The following is a 12331-nucleotide window of genomic DNA, read 5'->3' as shown; positions in this document are numbered from 1 at the left end:
CAGCAGTGACCATTCTACATAATTCACATGTGTTGGCTCATTGAATCCTCATGGCAATTTTATGATGTATTGAATTCCCTGTAGGACAGACAAGCAATTCTGAGGTTCAAAACAGTAATTAACATGTGGGTGATAACCCAGCCAGGAAAAGCAAAACTGGGGAATTAAAATTAATTTCCCTATCTTTTCTGTTTTTAAAGTGGTAGGTGATATTTATTATGCCTTATCTCCATATGGAAAAAAATGGCACCTGGAAAACAGTTCTATGGAACTGGAAGGATGGCTTGGCAGTGAAAAGCAGGTGCTGTTCTTGGGGATGACTTGGGTTTGGATCTCAGCATCCACCTAGTGGCCAAGAACCATCTATAGCTCCAGTTCTGAGGATCTCTGCAGGAATCAGTCATGCATGTGCTGCTCATACATTATATGCCAGGAAAACACTTATACATATAAAATGAGAACAATTAAATCTAAAACAAAGAAGAAAGCACACACACACACATACATGTGTACACACACACACACACACACACACACACACATGGCAATAGAAGGGCTTACCTGTCTTTCAACTTTTACAAACTTCCCCATCATGCTTTGGTCTTCAGTTTCTGATGTGGCTGCCCTGGCTACATATGGTTCATTCCTAAGGAAAAGCCAATAACCGTAAGATCATCGTATCTGTTTTGATTGTGCGAGGTCATTCCAACTTGGAATACCATGTACATGGGACCATGGTTTTTCACTCACACGGACAAAACCTGGAAGAGGTTCCTTTGGCATGCTTAGTCAGGACTGCGGATGCCATTCGTACCTTCCTACAGGAAGATGCTAAGATAGCCTGGAAGATGTGGCAAAAGAGGCTTTGCTTTGTGTTTGTGAAGTCTACCAAGTATCTAACAATGCCCAGAGTGTTTATTCTTTTAAATTAACTTCCTTGCCTTTCAGTCTTAGGGCTCTTCCACTGTAGTGTCTGATCTCTAAATTTCCATGGAGTAGGCATACGTGCTTCACATGGTTCATTTTGTTAAGAATGGCAAACACCTGCAGCATCCAGAAAACAATGCTAGAACGTTCCTCCAGGAATCAGGGGAGGTTGTATTTTCTCTGTGTGCAATTATTATCTTCCTACATTCTAGTTCATTCCGATATTCTTACATTATGTGGAGATAAGATATTTCAAAGACACTTGATGTTGCTAAAACCCATTCATGTTGGGTTTTTTTCTTGACAGCTGTTTTTCCCTAAGTCATTGCCTCTGCTAAGCTACTTCTTTGTCTGAACAGTCTTCAACTAAAGCAAATTTCAAAAATTAGTGTCCTGGTGCTACATCCAGTCCACCAGCGTTTTATTTCTCTTGCAAAGGTAAATTCAGTTTGATATTTAACTAAAATTCATTTTAATTAACATGGATAAATTAGAGCTTTGAGTGTCCCTTTACCTATTTTCTGGGTGAAGTTTTGCCTACATTGCAAATCTACAAAAATAGTCCCACAATTTCTTATTGTTACAGACCTCTTTTCAAGCCCCTAAACTTTCTTATGAGTTTTGTGACTTCAGGAGTTAATATCTCTCAGTGTCACTTTTCTTATGTATGATACAAGTGTGATGAAGTACCCACCAGGGAGGTAGAGGACTACATGTGAGAATGCACAGGATATGGTCCACATAATGCTGTTTTATATTATTTTATTTGATTTATTAGTTTGTTTATTTTGAGATATGGTTCCCTCTGTACCTGGGGTTGGTCTCAAACTCAAGATCTTTCCTGTGTCTACTTCTCAAAGGCTAGAATTATAAATATGTACTACCACACTATACTCTTAAAATGTTTAAAAACAGCCCTCCACACTATCTCATAAATGAGGAAGTTGTGAGTTGGATGTAGTCTTGCATTCCTGCAGTCCCATTAGTCTGGAGGTTGGAGACCATCCTGTGCTACACCGTTTAAGGATAGACAGGACTAGGTCATGAGACATTCTCTCAAAAACAAATATTAAACCAGCACAAAACCTCCAAAGTAATTAACCAATTACTTATAATAAAATAAACCAAAAATTTTAAGAGTGGAATTCTCCAAAACTATATTTACTTTTTATAAAAATTGCATTATATGAAAACAGGACTCTTTGTTAACATTAGCTACGACAGAACACAGCAACAGTCATTCCCACTAGAAGGTTCAGCGGCCTCGGGTCCCATTATTCTTTATTGTATGCCAAACCTACTCCTGAGGAGTAGATGCCTTCTTTTACCATGCCAACGCTCTTGACTCTAAGATGAAGCAAAGTAGTCCCTCACTTATTCATCTTGCTTGCCTTAAAGATGATTTGGAATAAAGAGACACAAGTGCAAACTGTGGACCTTAAAAAAGGACAACACTTGTTCAAACTTTAAAATATTTTTTTGGAGCAAGGAGAATTATCTGAGTTACAGCATTGTTAGAGCTGCTGGCATCTGTATGCTGTCTCTCACTTTGTCTTGGAAGGGGTATCAGTCAAGCTCCAGAATACTGTGCAGGAGGAAGCAAGTGAGCTGACCAAGAACGCATTAGCTCCTCTAACATTAAATATGTTCTCTTTCAACAAAACTCATGAGTGTCCTCTTGTTTTATAGCCAGGAAACTGGTTATTTTCTATTTGAAAAAAATCCCACAGAAATAAGTGTCATTTATATGTCTTTGGAATAGGAGCATAAAGTCTCCTGCACAAAAGATTTTCAAGTGGCCACAACCTGAACCTGCCTTCCAAGTCTCTATTCATTTTCTGTGGGAGAGGGTTGATTTCACATAAAGTACCCAAGCTGAGATTTGGGGATGGATGCACTGCATAGGCCTTGTCTCAACAGTGCATCGTTCCACAAACACAAGCCCCACCTTGGAGACTGCTGGGATGGGTAGGTAAATGCTGACCCTTTCTGAGACTTCTTATGTTTTGGAGTGGATGGAGGTCCAGGGGTGAAAATCATATCTATTCTGAAAGAAGAAGAAGGGGAAGAAAGCAAAGGAGAGATTAGATTAAACAAAGCTTTGTTGTTGTGAGAAAATAAATTCTTACATTTCTTAATTCAAATGTGGCTCTGTGAAAGGGGGAACATGAGAGGATGAGAAAAAGAGTAAAAGGAGAGATATTGCCATGCACGATATTGCTATCTTCTGAAGTCTGAGGGAGTGAGAACATTTTCTCATCTCCGGGGTACCAGAGGGAGACAATCCACAGACTGGGTTAAGGGTTTTGCCTTACTTCTTAGTGCTAATGTCACATGTATATTATGTCTATCTCATCTTCCACCTCTTTTGTTCATCCCCAAACTTCCTAATTAGAGAAGATCTACTGTCAGACTCTAGGTTCCATTTTTAGCTTTATAGATCCTTGATGCTCTAATGGAAGGATGGTTCAACCCTAGTTTCAGCACCATGCTTCTATTTCTGTACAAAATACCTGCTCAGCAGAAAGATGCTGTCCACCATGCTGTGGAGCAGGGGAAGAGGTGGTGGGGTGCAACTCAGGGTGACCACTAAGATGCATCCAGAAATAGTCTTGGGTTATGTTTTCCTCTAGAAACCCAGCTTTATTTCCAACAGACACTCACAGCATCATTTGAAGTCAGGCTTGTTTTATGTCTGGCCCACTGAAGAATGTAATGTAATCTTGGCAGGCAACCTCCAGCTAAAATCCCCCAAAACACATTTTCTTGATAACTATCAAAAATCATGACAGTGTAATGGTCTATCATGTAAACATTAAAACTGCCTGATAGTTTTGGAGTCTGGCCTGTTGTTGGGAACACGCTGTCTTCCTCTGTCTCCGGGACATCCATATTTGCATAGATGATAGCATGGAATGACTGAAAACTTGTTTATACATAATACATTTGTTCAGCAGCTACTGAACCTGACCACTGTGTGGGGGACAACTAGAAGTCATGAATAAATATACTTCCTAGATAACACTGTCACCAAGAGCTTCATTGGTGTAGTGCTCCTACTAAGTCAGGAGGATACTCCATTGGATGCAGAGGCAGAAGGCCATGTGACCATTGAATTGTGTCAGTTTCTCTTCAGGTCTCTCATATGAGGGAATTACATCACTCATGCCATGTGTATTTCTGAGCAAATGCATGCACATTTTTGTGCTAATACTATATATATATATATATATATATATATATATATATATATATATATATATAATATTGCTTCATATGATTGCCAGATCAAGGCAGAGTTTTGATATCATACATGACATACATATATTGATTTGTTAGGTTTTCAATTTCTAGACTGGGAAACTTGGAGTTAGTAAATTTGGACTCATAGCTTTGATTTCTCAATAATAAATAGGGAATATCTTATGGATAAATATCTTATGGAATTCTAATGAACCAGATGCATATATGTAAAGAACTTAGGAGATTAATAAGAGTGGTGGTATTACCTAAAAACAATCTTCCCAAATGGTGTCAATTTGCTTTGTATTTCCAGTTATGAATAACACTTAAATAATTCTTAAATTCTTAAAAAAGTGAGCTCGAGGTCAGCCTGGTCTACAAAGTGAGTTCCAGGACAGCCAGGGCTATACAGAGAAACCCTGTCTCGAAAAACAAAAACAAAAACAAAAGTAAATTCTTAAAATGTGGTTGAAATTTTACACTTAGAACAAAATCAGCTGAGATGTTAAATGATCAGAGTTTCATAATTATCCAAAGCACCATGGACAGGACCTAGTTGATATATACATGTCTTCTTTTCTCCATCAGACCAATCAGAAAGCTAATGTTGGCCAATGAAATAGACCAGGGCTTCTCTGGAGCTTTGAAAAATTGCCCTAAATAGAACATAGTAACAGTTGACTCCTTTAGAAGGGACAGAAGCCTGCTCACCATGGTCCCATTACTCTATTCCCTGCCAAGGCCAAGTCTGAGAGTAAAGCTCCTTGGCCCACATATATATCCACAGTGTTAAACGGGTCCTCCTGTTTGTGAAGTTTCTCTGCTGTATTTTGCATTACTTCTGAATGCCTGTCGCTTGAAATTCTATAGTCATATGACTTGGATTCCTTAGTAGCTGAGAGAACATAGTCCTTTCTCATCTGAATGGATTACCTTGTCTGTAGGTACTTTATCCTGGAAAGCATGTCAAGATGTCCGGCGGAATACTGCTCAATTACATCTTTCACGTCATAAGGCCTCAACGTCTCCTTGAACTTTTTTTTATATAGACGGAACTGTAGAATTCTGTAACGCAAAGGAGGGGCATTTGTTCACCATGGGCAGATATTGAAGGAAACAACTATGCCTATCCAGCAAACTCCAGACACAGAGGGAGAAAACATAAAGGGAAGGCCTGGTTGGCAGAATGCTGGCCTTGGATTCTGGTGCTTCCTGCCCCTCTGCTTCTACTGGGCTGGCTCCTTCAGTCATCTGAATAATTATAAAATTGTAGCAACAACAACTTTGAACAGTTGTTGACTAGTCATCACATAGAAAACACTACATTTCATGCTTTGTGACCAGTCTTCTAATAGATCAGTTTGCAGAGGAGCAGCCGTAGCCCTTAGAATGCAACATCTCATAGGTCTCCATGTCAGAACTGGATCAGAGACAGGTTTGGGTACCAACAAGGATGAAGCTCTTGGTTGCTCTCACTGTCACACTGTTTTCCATTTGAGGATGGCTGGTGTTTTTCCTCCTATAAGCTGCATGTTAGATTTTTCTCTGCTGTGACAGAATAGCAGACAGAAGGTCTTAAAATGGAAGGTTTTATTTCTGCTCATAGTTTTATGGGAATGTCAACTGGTGGGGAAGGCATGGAGGAAGAAACATCTCTTAAGGGTACCATCCAGAGCCCATAGTAGTTTAGTCACATTATAGACCAGGAAACAGAGAGATCAAGATACAGCAGGGATCAAGCTATAATAAATCTTCAAGTGCCATCCCCATATTATAGTCTTAATTGTGCCTGGCTAGGTCTATGTCAGAATATTCAACAATCGTACAAAAGAGCACCACTTCTTGCAGACCAGGTGTGCAAATACCTGGACATTCTACATCCAAACCACACTGGTAGTTAAGCATGGTGTTATATGTCTACAATTCCAGAACTTACAGGTAGAGACAGAAAGGTCAGAAGTTTAAGCTCATCTATAGATGGACAAGGAGAGGTAGACCAGGATGACATGGGACTCAGTTTCAAGATCTCAAAATGAGTAAGAAAACCAAACCAGAGCAGTAGTTTCTAATTCTTTTGCTCTGATCTCCTTAGGGCTCTGTTCTGTGAATTTATACAGGTTCCGTCTAGCATGGAGACACCTTCACTCCCTCCTTCCTGAAAATCAACAAGGCTCCCCCTAAAGGCTGCTGCCCTCTTTGGATTCCATCTTTCTGTTCATAGTGTCAACCTAAGCTTACAGCTTAGTGTCAGGAGGCTCCACCCCTCCAAACCCGACCAGTTCCCATTGGCAGGAGTCTTCTTGAATGACACAGTTCAAGTTCATTTTGTCTTAAACCTCATGATACAGAATTTCTTGCCAGTTTATACCTGCCCTTTACCTAGCTTCATGTGAAGGGGAACAACTTCTGTGGTTCAGAACAGTGGCTCAGAGATTTTAATGGAATTCAGCCCATGCTCCCTCTTATGCTGTGTGTGGCTGTATGTGCTAGGATAGCAACATTAAATTCTTGAGATGGAGACCTAGGGACCACAAAACCTAGAATATTGACCCTTAAAAGAAAAGAGTTGCTATACCTTTAATTAAGGCATCTGAAAAAATTATATAAATTGGAGTGCAGTTACAGGAGCCTGGAATATCTCAGTAGAGTCCCCCTCTGGATCAGTCTGACCAACTGGTTTTCCCTGAATGAGTCTGCACAGTCATTAACAAATGTAACAGATGCATTTTTACCTAACAGCCTTCCTGTCACATCAAACACAATGGAGAGGAGACACACCTCAGCCTTTGCTGGAGTTCACATCTTACAAGACTGTTTGGCTCCTTTGTTTATTAGACTGGCCATCTTGCTGGAGATAGTGTAACTAATTTCTGTCACCCATTAAAGTGAGAATATACCCAGAGCCTGATATATTTTCTTTAAGAATTAACATATTCTCTTGATTTCCCTGAAGAATTCTCAAGCAAACTAGAAACAGAGCATATTATGTTCTCTTGATCAGACAAAAGCATCTATAATTTATTCTTGTTAAAATGCTGATTCAAAAGAATAGATGGACAAAGAGAGGCAGGAAAAAAAGCTATCCTTAACAACTGAGGTGATCGTCGAGGAAAAGCTCCATGGGTTCTTATCACACACTCTGATGCCCCTTATAATATATGCTGGTTAAAGTCAGCCTGCGATGACACTGATGGATGTGCTGTCAGGAAGGTTAAAGCAACACTGTTTCCAAACAGATGTCTGACTATTGTGAAAGAAAGAATCATTGTACTGTGGGTAGCTTTCTTCATAGAGTAAGAAGTATTAACAGAACCCGACTCAAGGTGACCAGGAAGTGGCTCCTGTTTTCTTTCAAGTTCCAAAGGTTCTTTACCAGCTGTGTCCTATGGGCATGAAGGTGAAGCCTGGGGTTGGCATTTAGGTGGGGAGAAGGGTCATCACCTGACAGCTCGGATGGCAGCCTTTAGGGTAGGGATCATGTCTTCAATGAGGAAGTCATTCCCATAGCCCCTGTCTTCTGCCATAGGGTCGCCTGTCCCAGCATCTGTGAGGGAGAAGTGTATGTCAATGGAGTCCATCATAAATGGAAAATCTCAGAGGCCGTTGTGGAACCAGAATCTCCAGTGTGTACCTTATTCACACCTCAGCTTTATTCCCATATTTTGGACCCCAGTTGTGACATCATTTACCCTTCCTTAGCATCCCCACTCTGTGGTCCAGAAGCTAGAATCAGAAATAGGAGAAGGTCATAGCTGCTGTGAAGGATGATGCTAGGAGGTAATTCTGGAGAGCTATGCAGGTGTGTGTGTGGGGGAGCCCATGAGCAGCAAAAGGCACACATGTGGACCTCACACTGGGACAGACCTGAGTTGGGTTCTTGCTGTCAGAATTTCTGCTCATGACCTTGGCAGGTCACTTTCTGAGTTACTGGAAGCTTTCAGGAGAAAGAAACCAGTGTGAAGCCCTTGGCAGCTTCAGACACCTAGAATGACATTTTCCCCCTTGTTTTGCCTACTACAAAGTGGCATAGGTTCATGAGGCCATTGTTTCTATAGTTTTTAACACAGAGAACATTTTTTTCTGATGCCTTTTTCTCCATTCCTGAGGGTTATGGTGTGTATATTTCCAGATAGTGATGTACCTGACTCTCTATATCTGTCCAGTTGCCCTTCATGACAACTGGCTCATCATGGCCACCCTTATCAATCACAGTGCAGGTCCTATGGCTCCTTGGAAAGGTTTTGATTTGAAGCACAGAGGTGATACTAGCCTCCTGCACTGGGAACTTTCCTCATTTATGACTCTTCCACTATGCCACCGATACATCCAGCCCAAGTAAAGTGAGGCTTGAAGTTGGTTGAAGGAGGGATGGGAAAGATTTGCTTTGTGGATTCAGGAGGTCTTCAGCAGAGAGAGGGAAAGGTGAGAAGGAGAGGGAGGGCTGGGAAAGGAAGTGGAGAAGCTGAAAGAAGAGAAGGGCGTTACCTTCAGAACTCTGCCAGAAAGCGTAGGCTTTCATGCGGAAGGCGGTGCGGAAACGCTCTTTATTGTTTAAGCCAACAGGCTTTGGCTCTTTGGAAGGGCTTTCTTCTATGGCATCTACATTCAGAGGGGTAAATAGCTTTCCTTTAGTATTGCTACCACGAGGATTAGAAAGGCGAACCCGATCCAAGAGACCCAGCTTTTGGCTACAAAATAAGCAAAAGTGAACAATTTTCCTCCTTCAGTGCAGGTTCTTGTAACTTCCCATCCCTCCCTAAAGAATCACATTCTCCTCTGAGGAAGTGTGGACACTGTGCACCCAGAGAGATAACCTGATTCAGCAGATAGGAATTAGCTAGGTTTGGGGAGTGGTTCAAATCCTAATTCTACCTGTGAATATTTATTATTGGTTACATCTTGAGCAAATTTCCAACATCCCTGGATTTCCTCCTGTTTTTATGTGGAGCCTAAAACAGGGACAGGATATGCAGTGGCATCCTTTACCAAAGCAGTTTCAAGTGCCTGCAGTCAAGTTCTCTAAAAAAATACACTATAGATCAGGGAGAGTTAAGGTAAGAGGGAAGGTACATTTACCTATCTTTTCTGAGAATGTCTTTATAATTGTTAATTAGTTACCTTCATTAGTCTTTTCTAATACTTAATTGATTAAGCTTTATCATAGTATGCATGTATTGGAAAAGATGCAGTATCTATAGGGTTTGATACTATCTAAAGCTTGTATGGGGGGCTTGTAATAGATCCCCCACGGACAAGATACTACTAATGTGTAGTCATATACAACAAAAGTTCTTTGTTCTTCATGCTCTTCTTGCTATCAATAACTTCATTTTTCTCCTTACCATTTCATGGTGTCCAAATAGTGATGAACACAGATAAATTTCATCACACACCAATCAATCACAAAAGTGTGACGTAAATTACACAAAGAAGGCACATTTTAACCATTGTCCACAAACAGATTCCTCTGACAGAACCTAGTGGGTTCATAAGCTTTAATGGGGAAAGTTTGCTTTCAAATTATTAACTTTCAAAATTAAACATCCCTTTCCATTATTAGTGGAGGTGACAAACTCATTTCCAGTCTAATATTGTGAGGGTGTTTAACCCAGCCCCAGGTATATGTGGCACAAGGTACACCATAGAGAAGCTCTTGTGTGATTCCATCGAAACATTATTTCACAAGCCTGTTTCAATAGAATGTTTCTTTTATTACTATACATTACAATAAGCAATTTACATTTATTTATGTCGTGTGTGGTTGTGCAAGCATGTGTGCCACTGTGCATATGTGGAAGTCAGAGGATAACTTGCAGGAATCGGCTCTCTCCTTCTACCATGTGGCTTCTGGAGACTAAACTCAAGTCATCAGGCTTGCTGGCAAGGGCCTTTACCTCCAAGCCATCTTATCATATACAGTGTAAGTATTCTTCCATATATACCACTCTCCAAGACACACAACCAGGCCCTCTTGCTTGCCAGTGCCCTTTCTTGCTATCTCAGCCAGTCTCATCATTAAGTGCTACTTGAAACAATGTCTGTATATACTGTACTCTGGGAAATTCAGCACTCTAGTGCTTCAAAGGCACAGGTTTTCCTCTGTCACGGAGGAGGAACAGCCTACTTGGCACTTCTAAATGGCCAGCATACCTCACATATAACCTTCAAGGACAAAAATCGGCTGAGTGGGGCCATCTTGATAACCCATGTGACCTAGGACCATAACTACTTCTTTCTTCTTCTTCTTCTTCTTCTTCTTCTTCTTCTTCTTCTTCTTCTTCTTCTTCTTCTTCTTCTTCTTCTTCTTCTTCTTCTTCTTCTTCTTCTCTGGTTGCAAGACTCCTTATGTGTAAGATGATGACTTTATGCTTGCATTCACAGAACTTATTATATGTCAAATGTGCTAACGCACGGGAAATTCTTATCCCCATCTATGATGCAGGAAGCCTTCACTAAGCACTGGCTGTCACCACTATTTTAGAAAATAATCCTCTTCTCATAGAAGCAGTAGAAAGCTGATGACATGTGTGGAAGGGATCAACATAATTCCTTGGGGCATAAAGGCAGGCTTTTGTATTTCAGTTTAAAAAAATATATGAAGTGAGACAAGCGTGGGGATTTATAGAGCATTTTATATCTACTTAATGCTTGCCTTAAAACTCAACATTCTGCTTTGGTAAAAGATAAAATGTGAAGATATTAATTACAGATATACTAAATAAGGACAAAATTAATGACAGCTACTTTGTCCTGACCTGGAATTTCGGCATAACCTCTGAATACAGGAAGGATAATGAGAAGACTCTCTTGGTCTATCAGTTCTGAGATTCAAGATTCATTTTCTTGGAATCCAGATGCCCCATTGCATCTCTTTAGAGTCTGAATTGCTTTCGCCATGCTCATTTAATAGCCCACTGGTCTCAGATGACACTTTCAACTGTCTCAGGAATACAGATGCATCGGCATAGAAGCCTCAGCTCTGATTTACGACAGACTCCGCACCTAAGAGGCTTACAGAATTCTCCCTCCAGCAAAGTGGATGCTCAGCTTACTTATTAATTGGGTTGCATGAAATCTGAGACCCCAAAAGATAATGAAGTGCAAGGCAATGTTGGTGAGTGAATCTCAAAACCCATTTCTGTCCCTCTCCATATGGACTCCCAGTGCACAATACAGGCCCTGTTCTTGGAGTACAATGGAGAAGGTGCTGACAACAGTCTTCCTTGGAGAGTAAGAGTCCCTGGTTTGTTAAGTGCAGACAAATAATATCCATATTTGGATTTGAAAACTGAAAACAGATGAAGTGGGGATGAAAAAGTAAAATCAAACTGGTCCTGGGTTTCTATTTCTGATCCTAACACCCATGTTCAATGGGAACACTAGCCACGTTCCATGGTGAAAAAGTTATCTGACATTCAGAACTTTGATGTGCTCTGATATCTACACGGAGAAACTATATCTCTGTTTACTTCTGAATTACAATGAGTCTCATCTGAAACTTTGGCTGGGGCCTGAGCATTAACCTCCAGGATAACATTTCAACATATCTAGATGTTCAATATAATACCCAACATGCAATATTCCCATAGCATGTTCCAAGGGATTCTCATCTATGGAGCTTAACCACCGGCATTCAAAATCATCAACTCACTGATGATTTTTGTGCTACTTAAGATGGTCTTAGAGGGCATTGGTAGCATCTAACGACAGTTTAGTTAAACAACAATTTGGGAACCTCTACTTGGCCTCTACAGAGACCACGACAGAGTATAAAAGTGAAGAGCAAGTGCTTGTCTGTGTTGGTCTCCTAACAATGTTTTCTCCATGTAGTCACTTTTGTGCATCAACAGTACATCATTTGTTTGACATTGATCCCTAGAAGGCATTTGCTTTTCAGATGGAACAGATGCATCCCAACTAGCATGTGTGATCAGTAGTAGCATGGTTCTCATTTCAGTGTCTAGGACACTGAGACACAGGGAGGTTGTACAGGGTGCTCCAAGTCACCCAGAACACAGGACGAGTCATTTCTAATTCCTGGGACCACTTCTTAATTCTACTACCTTATTACTTTGAGTCCCTGGTGAGAAAAGATACAGGACTATAGATTTGAAGGGATCCAGGCAGCTGGGTTCAAAATCCAGCCATGGTGTGGTTCTCT

General features: G+C 40.6%; 1 protein-coding gene across 1 annotated transcript in view; it reads right to left on the bottom strand.

Annotated features, from left to right (window-relative positions):
- Kcnq3 (potassium voltage-gated channel subfamily Q member 3) overlaps positions 1-12331 on the bottom strand; it is a 284191-nt gene that overhangs the window by 10286 nt on the left and 261574 nt on the right. Inside the window, exons 10-14 of the mRNA XM_021183338.2 lie at positions 8656-8858; positions 7612-7714; positions 5104-5235; positions 2876-2974; positions 562-646 (exon numbers count right to left, since the gene is read on the bottom strand). Coding sequence (XP_021038997.1) covers positions 562-646; positions 2876-2974; positions 5104-5235; positions 7612-7714; positions 8656-8858 — 622 coding nt within the window. The remainder of the gene's footprint in view (positions 1-561; positions 647-2875; positions 2975-5103; positions 5236-7611; positions 7715-8655; positions 8859-12331) is intronic.

This window comes from Mus caroli, unplaced genomic scaffold (assembly GCF_978045245.1).
Source record: "Mus caroli unplaced genomic scaffold, Mus_caroli_1 scaffold_16, whole genome shotgun sequence".
NCBI classification, from domain to species: Eukaryota; Metazoa; Chordata; class Mammalia; order Rodentia; family Muridae; genus Mus; species Mus caroli.
This window is presented reverse-complemented; position numbering and strand designations above follow the sequence as displayed.